We start from the raw sequence: 19,984 nt of genomic DNA on the forward strand, positions 1-19,984 counted from the left end.
TCTAATTATAAAAATATATGTACCTCTAAAATAATAAAGATATATATGTTAAAATAATAATATGTACCCCTAAAATGCAAATAGATGTAGTACATAATTGTTTATAAATGGTACATAATTGTTCTTAATTAGTACGTAAATATGTATGCTTAAAATTACAATATGTACCAGTAAAATAAAAATATGTACTAAATATAAAAATATATGTACCCCTAAAATAATAATATGTACTAGTTAATATATATATATATATATATATATATATATATATATATATATATATATATATATATATATATATATATATATATATATATATATATATATATATATATATATACTCCTTAAAAATAATCAAAAAACTAAAAAATTATTATAAAAAAATTCAAAAAAATATAATAAATAAATAAATAAATAAAATAAAAAAAATAAAAAAATATAAAAATAAAATAAATTAAAAAATAAATAAGTAATTAAAAAATATAAATAGAAAAAACAATAAATATAAATAAAATAAAATTGCAAATGAAAAGTAAAAAAAATTAAAAACAATAAATAAATAAATAAATAAATAAATAAATAAATAATAAATAAATAAATAAATAATGAAAAACAAAAAATAAAATAAATGATAGCTAAATAAAAAAGAAATAAAAAATAATAAAACAAATAAATAAGATGAAAAAAAAAGTTAAAATTAAAATAATAATAATTAAAATAAAGAAAGTAAAAAAATATTACTCCCTCTGTTCTTTTAATTTTGTCCATCTTACTATAACGAGTAGTTTTATAAGTTTGTCTACTTTAGAATACTTTACATTTTTGAAAATCTTTTTTCCCTAATATACCCTCATTTTTCTCTCTCAGTCCCTTATTTCTCTAGTATACTAACTCTCTCACTCCTTTTTTGTTCTTTAAATTTTGTTTTATTTTAATTTTCTTTCTCATACTTTCAATACAATCATTACTTTACACCACTATCTAATTAAAATAATACTACAATAAAAGATTCTATTTTTCTTAATATGTGTGAAAAACTTAAATTCGACAAACTTAAAAGAACGGAGGGAGTAATATAAAAAGTAAAATAAAATAATAAATATAAATAAATTAAAAAATATAAAATATAAAACAAATAAAACAAATAAATAAAAATCTAAAAATAATAAATAAAATAAATAAAATGACAAATAATAAAAAACATTAATATAAAATAATAATACAAAAAGTAGAAATAGTCTTTGAAGTTTGAACGCTTTCTCCTTCTTTGCCTCTCTGCCGTTTTTTCTCTCGGTGCGTTTGCTCCAGCTATGGCGAGAGGGAGGGGACGCCCCCGGAAACAAGTGGCTCAAAAGCGTCGTCCTTCCTCTTCTTCCTCTAAAGGGTCGGCGAGTTCAGCCTCTGCATCTACTCAGCAAACCACGGTGGTTTCAAGCCCGATTTTGGAGAATGAGGTGCTGAGTCCCCGTTCGTCTTTGGTGCATTTCCAATCGCATAACCTCTATGCAACCTGGGCTGCGGCGATGAATTGAGGTTCATCTAGCAGCTCCTCTGGTCCAGGAGCTGGTGATGCGGTGGTTACTAATGCTCCAGTCCCTCAGAGTTCTACAGCTCCATTGGAGACTGCTTCAAGGAATGCTTCAATGGTGGGTTCTCAACAGCTTGCTGCGTTGGTGAATCGATCTCCCAATGCTATGATGAATCCAAACCCCGTTGTTGCGGTGAATCGAAGCCCAGATGTTGTGGAGGTGTCTGGTTCTAGGGTTTCTGGTTCGATGCTTAATCCAATCAACAAGAATCATTTACACAATCCCGGTGCTACTGTTCTCCCACATAAACAGGAATCAGGTACTCCCCTTGCTCCCCATGCACCTATCAAGATCTCTTATGAAGATGTGGTTGATGAAATTTGCTAGAGTTTTGGTGGAATTGAACATTAAGGAGGGCTTTCATGACATGTTATCTTTTACCAATGAGGATGATGAGTTAGTGACTGTGTCTATTCAATATGATTGGAAACCACAACTATGCTGCAAGTGTAATCAGCTGGTGCATGCAAAGGAGGCTTGTTGTATGGGGATTGTGAGGCAATGGGTCCCTAAACGTGTGGCACCTCTTCTTCTTCAGTTCCTATTGTTGATGATGATGGTTTCCAAACTGTTCCTACAAAGACGTCTGTTCCTAGTGTTCCACCAGAATCCACTGTAGCTGCTACGGCGGTGACTACTACGTCCCATGATCTTATAGCGCTGGGAGCTATATCCCATCCTCCTAATGCATAACATCCTTTCTTGGAATATAAAGAGGCTAAATCTCGCTAGGAAACAGTTGGCAGTGATTAAGTTTATCTCTGACAATAATGTTAGTGGCGTCATTGAGACTAAGATCAAGCGCTTTGGTCTTGGTCAATTCTATTAGAAGCTGGGTCCTTCTTGGTGTTTAACCAATAATCTTTCTTATCATATACATGGTAGGATTCTTGTGGGTTGGAACCCTGCTCATTTGAAGGTTGATGTTCTATTATGTAGTAGTCAACTCATCTATTTGGCTGCTACTCTTGATCGTGGTAGTTCGTTCTTCTGTTCCTTTGTTTATGGTTTTAATGACAAAAATGGCAGATTAGCTATGTTTCAATAGTTGGCTGATTTATCGTGTGCTGGTCCTTGGATTGTTTTAGGGGATTTTAACTGCTTAGCTAATCTCAATGAAAGACTGGACAACCTGTCCGGTTACATGAGATTCAACCTCTTTGACATTGTTTGTCTTTGTGTAGTCTGCATGATACGAACGGCCCGTTTGGTACATGGTATTAGAAGGCGGTAATGATAATAAAATTAAGTAATAAAAAATTTGGTTGTTTGGATGCCTTTAATGGTAATGGATGGTAATGAAATTACCAAAAAGGGCCATTTTTATTACCATCAAACAACCTAGTATTAGGCTGTAATGGTAATGAAGTATTACTACGGTAATAAAATAAGGTAATGTTGTTTCGAGCTGAAGAAAAAAATAATGAAGAAAAAAAAGGTAATGTATGTAATTATCCAAAATAATATTATTAAGAAAAGAATCATTAGATAGAATAATTTAGATACATTAATGCTTTTAGATATTAATATACAATAATGAAACTAAGAGTCATTACTATTTTTTATTACTAACAACCAAATGCAATCAATGGAATATTATCTTTCATTACCATTCTTTAATCATGCACACCAAACAAAAGAATCTTCATTACCAATTCTCATATCCATTCCTTCATTACTATTGCCATTACAACATTTCATTCCCATTACTTCATTACCATCAATCAAACGGGTCGGAAAAGTAATGGTCGTTTCTTTACTTGGAATAATAAACAGGATGGCTCCAAATGGGTGTTTAGTAAGATTGATAGAGCTTTGTGTAATACCCTGTGGGAGGATGTTTATCCTCATGCTGAGGTGTCATTTCTACCTAAGGGAGATTTCGATTATTCACCTGTTCTTCAGTTCTTCGCTCCTTCCAAATGGAAACTTCCTTTCTGCTTTTGCAATTTTTGGGCTGAGAAACCAACTTTCTCTGATGTTGTTAAGGATGTTTGGCGTACACATGTCCCTGGCCACTTGAGCTATCAAATTCAGCAAAAATTGAATGTTTTGAAGCATAGTCTGAGGAAACATTTCCATCACACACCCTTCCAGAAAACTCTCCATCAGGTTGAAGCAGAGTTTTTTGATATTCAAGAGAAAACTCATGGGGATCCTGGTAACGCTGCTCTGGTTAATAGGGAGATTGATTGTGCTCATAGACTGAAAGTAATTAAATCGGAACTTGCTTCCCTGTTGCAACAAAGAGCTAAGGAGTATTGGCTAAAGTATAGAGATGATAACACTGCGTTCTTTCATAGCATCAAACATAGATCATCCCATAACAAGATTAACACACTTGTGATTGATGGGATTACTGTAAGTAATCCTCTTTCTATTAAACAACCTTTCCTGTCATTTTACTCTGATTTGTTGTGTCATGCTATGAAAGATAGATAGAGGATTAACATGAATTTCATAAACACTGGTCCTTACTGTCAACTAGTATTCACTCTTGTTTGAATCTGTCCTTTAGTGCAGAGGAAATTAAAGATGCCATGTGGAGTATTGATGATAATAAAGCCCCTGGTATTGATGATTATAATAGTAAGTTTTATAAAGCTTCTTGGCATATTATTGGTAAGGACATTGTAGAGGCTATTCAACTATTTTTTTTAGTAATGGCCAACTTCTAAAGAATTGCAGTGTTATTGTTATCCCTCTGATTCCTAAAGTTCCATGTCCTTCTAGCCTAAGGGATTATAGACCTATTTCTTGCTGCCATGTGATTTATAAGTGTATTTCTAAGCTTGTGTGCATGCGCCTCAAGAAGGTGCTTGGGGGGATCATTAGCCAATCACAGGGGGCTTTTGTAGCTGGGAGAAGTATTGCTTATAATATTCTTCTTTACCAGGACTTGGTTAAACACTACACTAGGAAGAGTTGTTCTCCTAGTTGCCTTATAAAAGTGGATCTTCGGAAAGCTTATAACACTCTTGATTGGAATTTTATACATGACATGCTTGTGGGTCTTAACTTTCCCTATCATTTCATCAAAATGGCTATAACCTGCATCTCCACCACAAGTTATACTTTATTGGTGAATGGTGAGCCTTTTGAGATTTTCCACCCTAAACGCGGCCTTCGACAAGGGGACCCTATGTCTCCTCTCTTATTTGTTATAGGGATGGAACATTTATCAAGAATGTTGAATGTTGTGAGTTCAGTTGATTCTTTCCATTTCCATCCTCGATGTAAGCGGTTGAAACTGAACTATTTGTGTTTTGCTGATGATCTTTTGCTTTTTTCCAAGGGAGAAGAAGTTTCAATCAAACTTCTTTATCAGTGTTTGGATAAATTTGCTGTGTTTTCTGGTTTGTATGCTAATCATCCTAAATCAGCTATCTATTTAGCTGGTGTTCCCCTTCCTGGGAAAGTTCAGCTTGCTGCACGGATGAATCTGCCACTTGGTACGCTTCCTTTTAGATTCTTTGGTGTGCCTTTAACAGCAAAAAAAATCTCTGCCGCTGATTGTGATGTTTTGATTGATTAAATGACGGCTCGTTTAAGGCTTTGGTATTGTAAGAATCTATCCTATGCTGCTAAATTATAATTCATCTTTTCAGAGTTGATGGGGAGGACTTCCTATTGGTGTCAGCTGTTCATTCTTCCACGTGATATCATCAAGAAAATCAATACTATTTGTAGAGCTTACTTATGGCAAGGAGATATTAATAATAGCTTTAAGGATAATAGCTTACTTGAGGATTAATGAGATTTATCATCTTTATGTTGTGCCCAACCCTAGAGTGAAATAGGACAAGTTTGTTTGGAATAGGCTCTCTATTTCCAGAGCACGTTTTATCTTATGGCTCATCATGTATAGGAAGTTTAAAACCTGTGATTAAGCTTCACCGTATAGAGGGTAGTTACCGATGCTACTTGCCCCATGTGCAGTTTATGCTATGAATTTGTGGAACATATCTTTTTTCAATGCCCTTATAGCCAACAATGTGTTCAATGCTTGCAGAAGTGGCTGGGAGTACAACTTCCAATGGATTTTCATAAGCTTGCTCGCAAGAATTGGAGAACCTCAAAGTATAAGAAGGCCTTCATCATCACATGTATTTGTAGCCTAGCTTATTTGATATGGAAGGCGAGAAATGATTCAATCTGGCGTCTTAGTATGAGTACAGTTGATTATATTATGAAGCAGCTTATCTATGATGTGAAGATTAGATTTTCTAGTCTTTTTCCTATAGAAAGTTGTAAAACCTGGTTTATAAAGCTTTTTGTTGAGTAGGCTTTGTATAGATGCTCTTTTGAGTCTCTTCTCACCTTTATGCATACAAAGAGTAAAGTAGTTCAACCCTTCCTAAAAGGTGGGTTTTACTTTCATACTATTGCAATTTTCTAAAGGTGTGTAAGTTGTCTCTGATTGTATTATTTGTCTTCGTTTGTATTAATGGAAATTTCTCTTTATCCAAAACAAAATAATACAAAATGTAAAATAAAAATAAAAAAATAAACAATTTTACAAATATTAAAGTAAATAAAGAATAAAAAAAGTAATATAAAATAATACTATAAACAGTAAAAAAATTTAATAATTTTAAAAAATAAAACTAATATAGTAATAAAAAAACAAAAAATAAAAAATAAAAAATAAAGATAAATAATTTAAAAATATATATGTATAAAAAAGAAAAAGTATAAAAATAAACAATATTATCTCTTTACCCATCTAATTAAAATAAATTTTATCCATTGAATTTCATTTAAACAAATCAAATGGTCCACATGTTTTGGTTTTCATTTTCACAAAATTTAGAGGTTTTCACGTGATCCTCTCCATATTTCTTTCTATTCCATTCTTACTATCCACCATATTTCTTCAATGTTCAGGTAAAATCAGATTAAAAGAATTTATTTCAAATCTTAAACCCATTACAGTAAACCAAGCAAATTACTTTCATGAATATATAAAACATAAATCATTTCAATGAAAGTTCTATAAAACTTCTAAAAGTACATTTAGTATTTATTAGAAGACATCCCTTATTGATTTGATGTACTTTTTTTGAATTAGTAAAAAGGTTAAGCTGTATTTAATAATAATATTATAATATTATAATCAATTGGGGTTACCAACTATTAAAATAGTTGGTTACTCTATATCTCAGAATCATCAGCAGGCTAGCATCTTCAACACAAATGTGGCACAATAGCATCAATAAGAGAGCATCACAACAACATTCTTAAAGTACTTCTTTTTAAGGCTTTGTCAGCATTCTGAAGTCGTTCCATGCTTTAATAATATTAAGGGTGTTTAGCCTTCCTATATCAAGGGTGTCTAACCTTCCAATATCAAAGTTAGTTATAACTAGCTTTGATGTTTGTTATAAGTCTGTTTTTATTGCTCTTAGTTTCTATATAAATTAGAGCTTGTATGCCCATTTGTAATCAAGATTCAAGATGAATAAATCACATCTTTCTTCTGTTCTTTTGCACCCATTCTAACATGGTATCAGAGCAATATTTGTTCTAACCTTTTTGCCCCATTAAAGAATTAGTCTGATTTCTTGTTGCCCACCATTTCAAACCCATCTTTCATTCTTCTAACATGTGTATCATGGTCAATAAATCAGATAAATAGCAAAGTTTTGATCTAATAATGAACCCCTCCGGCCCATGATGTCTACACACTATTGATATGGGGTTAAAGATTGTAAACACAATATTCTTAGGAGTGGGATTTAAGGGTTGGAAAAGGAAAATTACTATTGCTCTATCAAGGAAAAAAAATTAGGTTTCGTTAAGAGGAACTTGCGCAGAGGTTTGGGTAATCCTCAATTGCTCAAATGATTACCCTAATGTGCAAGAAAGAGGAGGAAAGATTACAACATAGAGGCTGCATTGCTGCATAAGTTTTTTGTGGGATGTTTTTCTGATTTTCTTGATGCCTTTGAGCATCCATGCGTTGAAGAATTACTGAACTACAATAATAACATTATTAAACTGTCTTGGGCTGTAAATGATTCTTATGACTGTGGTGTTTATTTTGCTTATATTATGGAGCAATTTATTGGTGATAATAACTTTGACCCTCTTCATGCTTCTGAGGATATATTAAAGTACAGGGGGTTGATTTGCAGCAAGTTGGTATTATCCGATGTTAACAAGAACAGGGAAGAGGTTTTGAAGAAACTTGATGCTTTTAACAAAGAGAAAGAATCTAATTTCCCACTGATCATAGATGAAAGGGAGTTGAAAGCAACTGAGAAACAACAGAAAGAAGAAGAAAATATCAAGCGCTTAACATAGTTGAAGAAGTTAGATGAAAAAGATAAAACATAGAAGACGAGTAGGAACAAATTGGTTCATGTGAAGAAGATAACAAAAAAGAAACAATGAATGATATTTGTTAATGTTTGGTTTAACTTGCTCTAGTGTTTGTATCTACAAACAATTATTGGCTTTTTAGCTGGTTTGATGTAGTTTTGGGTTTATATATGTTTTAGCATCATTCTATATGTATGAGTTATTTTGAACAAGAACAAGATCACATTATGAGGGATGTGATATTGTATATAACAGGTATTTCAACTGATATATATAACCTATAAACTGTGACATTTAATATCTAAGTTGATGTGGTTTATTATGTTGTTGATTTGAGATTGACATACCTTAGGTAAAAATTGATGTGTTTAAATTGTAAACTGATTGATGTTGTTATGATGTTGTTGATTTGAAATTGACATACCTTAGGTAAAAACTAATGTGTTTAAATGATAACAGATTGATGTTGTTATGATGTTGTCGATTGAAATTGATATACATAAGGTAAAAATAGATGTGTTTAAACACTAGTGGAAAAAAGTTCATATGCTGCGGAAAAAATGTTGCGGTTCATCAAAGAAGCAGCATAAAATGGAAAGAAAAAACGAGTTTAAAAAGATAGAGAATGTGCTGCGGTTCACCTCAAAACCGCAGCAAATAGTCTAACTTGAATTTTTTTAAAAAAATAAAAATGGGTATGTGCTACGGTTCTCAAAAAACCGCAGCATTTAAGTTAACATATGTTGCAGATTTTTGGGCACCGCAGCACGTAAACATTTTTATTCTTTTTTTAAAAAACGCGCCCTACTGTTTTATTTGTTCTTATTGTACAAGCTAAGTCTTTCTTCTTCATTTTTCCTCATAACCAGCCACGATATTTTCTCACCCCATTGCTGCTTTATTCATTCATGAACTTCTTCTTCAAAACTTGCTCTTCTTCTTCAAAACTTCATAACCCACGTAATTATTCTTCTTCATTGCTCTTTTATTCTCGCTCTCTCTTCAAGGCCACAAATTTGCTTCCATACTCTGTTCTTCATAAACCCACGAATTTTCTTCATTAAACTTTGAAACCCACGAATTTCCTTCATAAACCCACGAATCTGCTCTCTCTTCAAAGGTACATTTTTCGATTAATGGTGTTTTTTTAAGTTTATTTTTACTTTTGTTTGGAAAAAATGGTTATGTGTAGTAATTTTGGTTTTCTTATTTCATTGTAGGTCACATTGTAATTGTTTTTCATCTAGATATACAAGGTAATTTCTATTGATAACGATTTTTATTGTTTTTTCATATTTTAAGGGTTTAGAGAGTTTTACATTGTTATTTATATTTTGTATATGAGTTTGATATTTTTCAAAGTTATGTTATTAATTTGTTAGTTATTTTCATTTATGTGTATTTTGTTAAAAATGTGGTTTGTTGTTGTACAAATGTTTTTAATTATTAGAATTAGAATATGTATATTTTTAGGGTTAAATGATTTTATTTTATTATTTATATTTTGAATATGATTTTATTTACAATGTAGTGCTTATATTGAATTATAAAGTATGGAATATATGTTTGGTTATATAGAATTAGAATATGAAATATGAAGTATAAAGTATACAATGTTAATTATTCTAAGTGATTTTATTTTAGAACAAAATGTAGTACTTATAAAGAATTAGTATATATATTTAGGGTTAATATATTTGGTATAAACAAGTATATATTAAATATGTTTGGTATAAATAAGTATATATGTGTATTAATTTTGTTTTGAATTAATAATCACACTTAGGATGACAAAAGATCGTTCTTGGATGTACGGAAGCATTAAATCGTCAGAATTTATTGACGGCGTAATAGAATTTTGTAGTATTGCCATTGAACATCAAGTTAGGATGGGGGGGAGTTGGTTTTTATTGCCCATGTATCAAGTGAGGCAATGTATCAAAGGTAGATAGTGTTGATATCCTTAGGGAGCACATACTTCGACGTGGGTTTAGGCCTCAATATCATGTTTGGGTTTGGCATGATGAGGAGGGAGTTTACAAAGAAAAAGGTGTTGTTGAGGATGTTAATAATGTGGATGTCAATGAGGATGTAGTAGATCGTGTTGATGGGTATGACACAGATGAAGAGAATGTCGATGAGGATGTAGATCGTGTTGATGAGATGATGGAGGGAGTTGAGGATGAGTTAGGAAAATATCGTCGTGTTTTTGACTTGTTGATAGAGGCTTCTCAAAAGCCTTTGTACCCTGGATGTACAAAGTTCACCAAACTAATAGCCGTGTTGACAATTTTCAACATTAAGTCAAAGTTAAATTGGAGTGACACTAGTTTCACAATGTTATTTGAAGCGTTAGGTGAGATCCTTCCTGAGGGAAAAGAACTTCAAAAGTCGACATATTATGCTAAAAAGCTCATGTGTCCTTTCGGCTTAGAGAACCAGAAGATTCATGTGTGTCCGAATGATTGTGTATTGTATCAAAATGAAAATGAGAACTTAGAAGAGTATCCTAGGTCTGGGTTATCACGTTACAAGCGTAAAGGGGCTGGGGATGCTAAAGGGCTGCTGGCTAAGGAATTATGATATCTTCGAATAATACCTAGATTCAAGCGCTTGTTTTCTTATCTCAGGTCCTAAACAACTTGGAAATGACATAGATGTATATCTTGCACCTCTCGTTGAAGATTTGAGAAAGATGTAGGATGAAGGTGTTTCCGTGTTTGATGCACATGCTAATGAGGAGATCACCTTGCGTGCAATGCTCTTATGCACCGTTAATGATCTTTAGGCATATGATAACTTATCAGGGTATAAGAACAAAGGGAAGAAAGCATGCCCAATATGTATCGATGACATGGAATCCACGTGGATTCCTAAGTGCAAGCATGTATTCATGCACCACCGAAAGTTCCTCCCACAAGATCACCAATATCGTAAGAAGAAAAAGATGTTCAACGGGGAGGTTGAGGACCGTGTAGCTCGTCGATTGTTGACCGGTTATGAGGTTTACGAACAGATTAAGGGAGTTGAAACTGTATTTGGTAAAACAGGGCAAGTGCAAGGGGGTGAGGACCGACTATGGAAAAAAGAATCAATCTTTTGAAAGCTTCCATATTGGAGAGATCTACAAGTTAGGCATTGTCTTGACGTTATGAATATAGAGAAAAATGTATGCGATGCCATACTCGAGACGCTCATAAACATTCCTGTAGACTTAGACAGAAACGGGAACATCAACAAGAGGGGGGGGGGGGGGGGGGTGTGAATTGTTGTTGTTACGAGTTTGAGCGTTTTTGCCCTGTTTTTGTGGAATTAATTAAAATAAATAAAGCTTAAACTTAGAGTGAAATAATGAAAGAGACAACACGATTTTTACGTAGAAACCTTCTAGGCCTAATTAGAAGGAAAAACCACGACCCCACGGGATTTCTAAATTCTCCACTATGTTTAAGGCAACTCGTTACAATTACATTAAACACCTTGCTTCACTCGAAGCGCATCAACTCGGCTAACTTCTCTCTCAAATTGCTTCACTCAAAGCAACAAACTTAGCTTCACTAAAAGCTAAACTTCTCACTAGCTTCACTCAAAGCTATCTATTTCCCCCTTAGACTCACCCAAGTCTAATTACAAATATCATTCAAAATCCCTTACAAAAGGATAAAAATTCTTTAAAAATAAAATCAATAAGTTGCATAAGAAAATATTATAAGTTGATTGGTAATTTTTAAAACAAAATATTTCTTGTAAGAATTCCAAAAATATTGCATGAATAGATGAAAGCTCATACGTTGAATACTTAGGAACAACCGAAATAACTTGCCATTTATAAAATTAAATTCCCTAATAAAATGGAATAAACCAACCACTACTCTCTTATCCCAAATAATAAGGAGAGTAATTTGAATCTTAAAATCCAAGTCATCCCACGGTTAGTCTCTAAAAACTAGGTATTAATCTTGACAAAATCAAGCCCACGGTTATCTAATAATAACCGTTGTTCCCGGATACTAATAATAGATACTGTTCCCTTTAGCAGCAGTTCCAATATACTAAAATTAGTTGCAGTTCCCTTTTCCAATAATAACCACGGTTTACTTTAGCTAAATTTAGATATGGTTACCTTTAGCTAATAATTGGGATGGTTACCTATAACTAATATTAGGGACGGTTACCTTTAGCTAATAATAGCTAAGGATCCCTTAAAATCAGTTGTTGCTCCTTCTTAGCTAAATTTAGTCATTTACTAAACATAGATCCCAAAATAAAGACATATATTTAGAAAATCACACGTTAGATATTTTAGTAAATATTTTGCCAATTAACTTTAATAATTTATTAATGCAACAAATTAACTTTAATTAATACATCCACTAAAAATCGTAATTAAAAAATAATAATCAAAATTTTCAGTGGACGTAAGCTGACTCTAGTTCAGGAACAGTGCGCTGTCTTCAATTTCCAGTTTTGTTAGAACATCCAACCTGGGAACAGTAGACCTTCTGTCTCCATTTTACATCCTAAGCGATATACTTCTTCTAACATCTTTTGGATCCTTTTGACACGTACATTTCCATGAACCAAGTCATAGGTACTATCAACGATCATAATCACGACCGGATATCAACCTACACATAATCTCTAAAAACATATTCGTTTAAATAAAGTGTAGTCATCATCAAAACTCAAGAGGTCCAACAAATTCCCCCTTTTTGATGATGACAAACTTTTTAAACAAACTTAAATAAAATAGAGTAAAATCAATATTGTAGAGCATGCTAGAGATTAAAACAACTCAACATAACTTAGTAAATCAATTCATTACAATATAATTTACCAAGCCTATCTTAAAAACAAGTTATTCTAATAATACGAATTATTAAAATAAACATAACAAAACTTACCAAAATTCTGAACAATATCAGCATTTTTATCACAACATTCATATAACAATTTAGAGCATAGAGCACAAGTAATCACAGTAATATCAGAGCAAATAACAAATAATTTAGTCAACTAATTTGCTGTCTTGATGATCAGAGCTTAAAAACAATCAGTTAAAAATCAGTTTGATTATAATTAATCAAAGCTGAACTTTTCTCAATTTTATCAGAACATATGGATAAGAGTGTAAAGCAATTCAACTCAATTATTTTATATCAGAGCAAGCATTAGAGTATGTAAAATTTATAAAATTAATACTGATAGAGTATAGCACAGATAGAGCAAAGTACTTAGCCTCAGATCCTCAGATCATAACCTCAATCAGAATGCACAACAGAATAGACCAGATATAAACTAAGCATACTCAATCATATTTAAGTTTGTGCCAAATATTCCCCCTTTTGACATCATTCAAAAAAAAGTAGGATATTCAAGCCACAACAATAAACATATAGCCAAAGATTGGATCAAGATGCAATGATCAAAAGCAAGTACCAATAAATGCAAGCATGATGAGCAGGGATTAAACTTCACAAACAGTTAGTAGCATAAAAGGAAATGTAGTTCAACAAAGTATGAATTACAGGAACTGTACCCTAGCTGGTACAATGAAAAACACAAAAAGATTGTTTGATAAAAGAGATGATTGCAACAAATGAAAAGATATTAAAAAGTATCAGGAGGAATTAAGATACAGGAGCTTCATCATCCACATATTTTGTCTCAACCTCTACTGTGTCGAGTTTGGCCCCAAGACGTGCTTCCATCTGGTCCATTTGCGCAGACAGCGAGGCTAGAGAGACACGAATTTCATCTTTAAAAACAAGAAAGTTGGACTGCAATTCGTTAAGTTTCAGGAGAATGGAGAATAGAGGGGCTGTAGGAACTGTAGTGTCACCTAAGCCTTAGTTTGGTGAGGTGTGTACTGGTGGTAGTGAAGATGGTGTAGGTGACTGTGGTGGTGAAGGAAAGTGATGGGATGAAGGTGTGGTTAGCTTAGGTGAGGAAGGATGGCTCGGTTCAGCTGTTGTGTATGAGGTTGAGTCATCGTCAAGAATAACAACAGGCCTTTTGCCTTTGGAAGCTAACCTGCGACTCTTCCTAGGGGTTGAGCCAGATTGTTGCTTGGTAAGCACAGAAACCTCCTCATTTTCCTCTTTTTCTTCCTCCACAGCTTCCTTCACAGTTTCCTTCTCAGCTTCCCCCTTACATGAAATTTCCTCCTGTTCCCTGTCAGAATGCCCTTTTGCCTTCTCATTGGCAGAGGGAACAGGCTCTTGTTCCTCCTTATTATTTAATTCCTCCTCCTCAACTTTTTTTTTCTTTTTCTACTTCATTGATGCCCTCCTTGTAGTTAGAAATCTCATCAGATTGTTCACAAACATTTTCAAAAGTCCCATTTTCATTCAATTTAAGATGCAAGTTACTCAGACTTTTAGCACCTATTTTGTTATTTGGACCCATGGGAAAGTTTTGACCTTCAAGAGGAACACCTAGCTTCCTAAAGACCCAAGTCAACAAACCACCATATCCTATCACATATCCTTTTGAAATACAGTTACTCAAGTGAGAAATCATTAATGAAGGAAAGCTAATTTTGATGTTTTTAGCCATACTGTAAATTAGTGTTGCATCTCGCAGATTAACTTCACTGCGTTTGGAAGTGCGCGGCAAAATGAATCTACGTGCTATGTTATATAACAGTTTGTGCATAAGAGACAGTACATTGTGGCTAACCTTTCCTCTTTTTTCATTTATGCCCAAAAATTTCCAAACGTCCTTCTCATCAATCCCAGAAAAAACTATTTTTGACCCAACATAATATACATCAAATCCAATGGCAGGCACTCCTAGCCATTCTCCCAACATCAGACTATTAAATTCAATTTTGACCTCCTTAACAATACTCGTACAGACACCATTGTAATTGAGAAAAGTTTGAAACGAACTCACGCATCAATTTTGGGTACATTGGATTGCAACAGTGTTCTGCCATCAAAGATTCCCAGAATTGATTTTTTAAGATTGCGTGTAATTAAGGAAAAAAGGTGGATTCATACCATTGCTTGTCAAGACCAAATCCAACTATCATTTCTTTGGATAATTCTTCAGCGTTGATGGGAACAACAATTTTTGCCTTTTTGGTGGAAGTTGAAGACAATTTGTTCAAAGTAGAGTCTCTCTGTCTCTTTTTGCTTGCATGCATTCCAGAGGCAACAGGGGTGCCCTGCTGTTCTCTTGAAGATGACTCTGGTGCAGTAATTTGAGGTGAGGGATGAACTATTTTTAGTTGTTTAGGCTGTTTCATTTTGGGTGTGCGGTTGGATCTTTTACCAGATGATGATTTTGTGGTTGTCATTGTGATTTTGTGAGTTGATGAAGAAGAATCAGTAGCAAATGAGAGGATTTTCTGGTTACTGCAATTTGGGTCTTCTGATTTTGTAATTTAGGGTTTGACGTGAGAGGGTGTTTATATTGAATGTGAGGGGACGTGTAATTAGGTGTTTCATTATGCTTCATTTATTTTATACATGTGGACACAATGTATGAAAAGGAAATTGACGGATTTAGTGAAGAATTACGATGATCCGACTCCCACTTTTTAATTAAATTGCATTAAGAAAAAAAGAATGCTGGAAAAAATATAAATTAAAGAATATGAAATAATTTTATGAGAATGAAATAAATAGAAATTTTATGCTACTATTGTCTGATCAAATTAATCATGCAAACATGAGAGCATTCACAGTATATACTTTAAATAGTGCGTACCTGATCCTTTCTATAATTGATTTTTCAATCAAGATTTTTGTGGTTGATTGACCTTTTCAATCTTCATTTTGCCTTCACGGATCATGCTTGTCACTTACTTCAATGTAGCTTAATCATGCCAAGTTCCAATCTCATCTTTTCATATTGTTCCCTTGGAAGTGGTTTAGTCATGATATCTGTAACTTGCTCATTTGTGTTAACATGCTTGACTATTATATTTTTATTTTCAATGTTGTCCTTAAGAAAATGATGTCTTATATGTATGTGTTTAACCCTAGAATGATGCACTGGATCTTTGGATATGAAGATGGCACTGGTATTATCACAATAAATAGGAACACATTCAAACTTAATACCAAAATCTCTTAGCTGCTGTTTTATCCAAAGCATTTGGGAACAGCAAGCTGCTGCTTCTACGTTTTCAGCTATGGTAGTGGATAATGCAACAGTGTTTTGTTTCTTGGAACACCATGACACTAAAAATGAGCCAAGAAATTGTACCATACCTGATGTACTTTTTCTATTCACAAGATCTCCTGCATAATCTGCATCACTAAAACCTTTCAAATCATAGACATCACTTTTAGGGTAAAATAGGGACAAGTCATCTATTCCCTTCAAATATATTAAAATTCGTTTTACTGCAGTGAGATGTGATTCTTTAGGATTGGATTGAAATCTGGCACATAAGCCAACACTGAAAGCAATATCGGGTCTACTATCAGTCAGATATAATAAAGAGCCAATCATGCCTCTATACATAGTTTGATTAATATTTGTTCCATTTGGGTCTTCATCTAATCTAACATTTGTAGCCATAGGTGTATTGTTGGTTTTAGCATTATTCAAGCCATATTTCTTGAGAAGTTCTTTTATATATTTTTGTTGGTGAATAAAGATACCATTAGCTGTTTGTTTAATTTGTAAACCAAGGAAGAAGTTTAGTTCTCCCATCATACTCATTTCAAATTCATTACTCATTAGGTTAGCAAATTCTTTACACAGCAATTCATTGGTGGCTCCAAAAATAATATCATCAACATATATTTGAACAACTAAAATATTGGAACCTTTATTCTTAAAGAATAAGGTTTTGTCAATTTTACCTCTAACAAAGTCATTTTGGATTAAGAACTTTGATAGTCTTTCATACCATTGCCTAGGAGCTTGTTTCAGGCCATAAAGAGCTTTATCAAGCTTGTAGACATGATCAATACAAGAGGTGTTTTCAAAGCCTGGGGGTTGTTCAACAAAAACTTCTTCATCAAGAAAACCATTTAAGAATGCACATTTCACATCCATTTGATATAATTTAAAGTTCATGAACGCAGCAAAAGAAATTAAAATTCTAATAGCCTCTAACCTTGCTACCGGAGCAAATGTCTCGGTATAATCAATACCTTCTTGTTGATTGTACCCTTTGACCACGAGCCTTGCTCTGTTTCTTATAATTATTCCATGCTCATCTAATTTGTTCCAAAATACCCATTTTAAACCAATTACCTTTTTGTGTTTTGGTTTGGGTTCTAAATGCCATACTTTGTTTCTTTCAAATTCATTCAATTCATCTTGCATGGCTACGATCCATTCGGAATCCTTCAGAGCTTCTTCGTGATTTTTGGGTTCAAGTGATGATAGGAACGCAAAATGTGCACAAAAGTTTCTCATTTGGGATTTGGTTTGTGTTCCCTTATTTAAATCATTTATAATCAAATCAAGAGGATGATAACTTTGATATTTCCAAGGTTTGGACACAAATTCTCTTGTGGGAACAATAGTAAGCTCTAAATCATCAGCTTGATTGACATTCTGTTCAGCTGCTGGATCAACTTGCTCATCTGTGGGAACAGCTGGATTGGGAACAGTCTGCTGGTCCTAATGTACTGGCAGTTCCTGATCATGATCAGATCTTTCTGCGTCTTCTGGAAACGGCTGTTCACCTGCTGTTCCTTGATCTTGCACTTTCATTTCTTCATCATCGTTCTCTAGATTTGCAAGATCTATTTTAAAATTATTTATATCCTGTTCACTTGTCAAAAAGTTAGTTTCATCAAAAATTATGTGAACGGACTTTTCCACGCTCATTGTCCTTTTATTGTAAACTCTGTAGGCTTTACTATTCGATGAATAGCCAAGAAATACTGCTTCATCACTTCTTTCATCAAACTTTCCTACATTTCATATTCCATTTACATGAACAAAACATTTGCAACCAAACACACGAAAATAGGAAATATTTGGTTTAACACCTTTAAGCAATTCATAGGGTGTCTTTGAGGTGATGGGTCTAATCAGTACACGATTCAAAATATAACATGCAGTATTGACAGCCTCGGCCCAAAAATTTTTAGGTAGACCACTAGCAATTAACATGGTTCTAGCCATTTCCTCTAAGGTTCTATTTTTTCTTTCAACTACACCATTTTGTTGTGGTGTTCTTGGTGTGGAAAAATTATGACTTATTGCATGTTCATTGCAGTAACTCATAAAGCTTGAATTTTCGAATTCTTTACTATGATCTGACCTTAAGTGAATAATTTAATTATTGGTAGATTTTTGTATTTTATTTGCGAAAGAAACAAACTCACAACATTCTTTGATTTAAAAGATGACCTTACTTGTTTTCCTTTGGCACAAGGATCACAAATTTCATCCTTAAGGAATTTTATAGTTGGTAGTCGTCTAACTAGGTCTTTTGATCTTAATGTATTAATCAATGTATAGCTAGCATGACCTAGTCGCTTATGCCAAAGAAGTGGGTCGTCTTCTATAACACTTAGACACGTTAGATTGGTTTTGAGAATAGTGTCCAGGTCCACAACATAAGTGTTCTCTTTTCTGGTTCCTTCTAAAACAATATCTCCTGTGTCATTCTTAGAAATAATGCATTTTTCAGAATTAAAGTTTACAGAGTTACCTTTATCGCAAAATTGAGAAATGCTAAGTAAGTTATGTTTCAAATTCTCCACTAAAATTACATTATTGATAGCATGGGAACTTGACCTTCCAATTTTTCCTTTGGCGATTATCTCACCCTTCATATTGTCACTGAAGGTTACTGTTCCCCCACCATAGGCTTCAAGTGAGAGAAATTTAGATTTGTCACCCGTCATGTGCTTGGAACACCCACTATCGAGATACCATGAGATGTTCCCTCTTACTTGGACCTGAAAAAGAATTAATTGTTAGTAATAGGAACCCAGACTTTCTTGGGTTCCTTGTCGATTTAGCATGAATGAATTTTATTAATCCATATTTTATCGACATATTTTCTGTTGGAGACAGTGTACTATTCCCTTTTGGTGCACTGGTCCTTCAGATGGCCAGTTCTTCCACAGAAGGAACAGATTCTGTCACTAGGGAGATCAACGTAAGTCTTCTTCTTTTTGTTATTCTTAAAGTAATTTAGGCCTTTTGAATTTTTACTTTTGGCATCTTGAATCCATTTGGGAGTAATTTTGATTTTTCCTTTTTCTCTTGAATTTAATTCAAGCATATCATTGTTGATACGGTTGGATTCTAGATTCAATTTTAAAATTTGAAAATCATTGCACAAATCTTTAGTAGATGCATCATTCAATTCTTTATTCAAGCCTAGTAATTTGTATTGCGATAACTCAATATTAAGAATAACATTTTCTTTTTTAATTCTCTGCATATTTTCCTTTAGAGTTATATTTTGGTTCAACAAACTGAAAAATTTGTTTTGGACATCGGATCTAAAGGTGTTTATACAGGAGACATGGTCTTTACTTACTTTGAGCTCCTTTTCCAATTGGAGACACTTATCCTTACAATTTTCAAGTTTAATTTGAGTCTCCTTTAGTAACTCTATTAATTTATTTTTACTTATTTTGGATGGATGGTCAGAATATGTGTAGGAAGTATTTACCTGCTTTCCTTTGGATTTCTCCTCCTTGCTTTCATGCGTGGCCATAAGACATAGGTTTGCTGTCTCTTTTTCTTCGGGAACTACAGTTTCATCATCACTTTCAGTTTCTCCCCATGCAGCTATCATGGCCTTGCGAAAGTCGGTCTTGTTAAAGTTTTCTTTGTTTAACGGTCTTCTTGAATCTCTAGCCTTTCCCTTACCCTTTTCATTTTTCCACATTGGGCAATCCTTGATGAAGTGCTCGGTACTTCCATATTTGTGGCATTCAAGATTGGATTTTGTTCATCTTTCCTTGTTGTTTTTTTGATTTGAATACCTACTGTTCCTAAAAAATTTCTTGAATTTTCGTACCTGTAAGGCAGCTTCTTCCTCATCACATTCTGATTCGTCCTGTTCCGCTGCTGCCAGGGCCAGTCCCTTGTTCCTAGAACTGTCTGCTGTTTCCAAGTGTAATTCATGCGTC

The 19,984-nt window shown here is 33.5% G+C and overlaps 1 protein-coding gene across 1 annotated transcript; it reads left to right on the plus strand.

Moving 5' to 3' along the window:
- Positions 1–1,956: 1,956 nt before the first annotated feature.
- LOC130799355 (uncharacterized) lies at positions 1,957–5,124 on the plus strand. Its single transcript, XM_057662456.1, has 7 exons — positions 1,957–2,148; positions 2,248–2,361; positions 2,419–2,566; positions 2,678–2,799; positions 3,366–4,003; positions 4,108–4,211; positions 4,307–5,124. The coding sequence occupies exons 1-7, from the start codon at positions 1,957–1,959 to the stop codon at positions 5,122–5,124; spliced, it is 2,136 nt and encodes a 711-aa protein (XP_057518439.1).
- The last annotated feature ends 14,860 nt before the right edge of the window (positions 5,125–19,984 follow it).

Source organism: Amaranthus tricolor, chromosome 14 (assembly GCF_026212465.1).
Source record: "Amaranthus tricolor cultivar Red isolate AtriRed21 chromosome 14, ASM2621246v1, whole genome shotgun sequence".
NCBI lineage: Eukaryota > Viridiplantae > Streptophyta > Magnoliopsida > Caryophyllales > Amaranthaceae > Amaranthus > Amaranthus tricolor.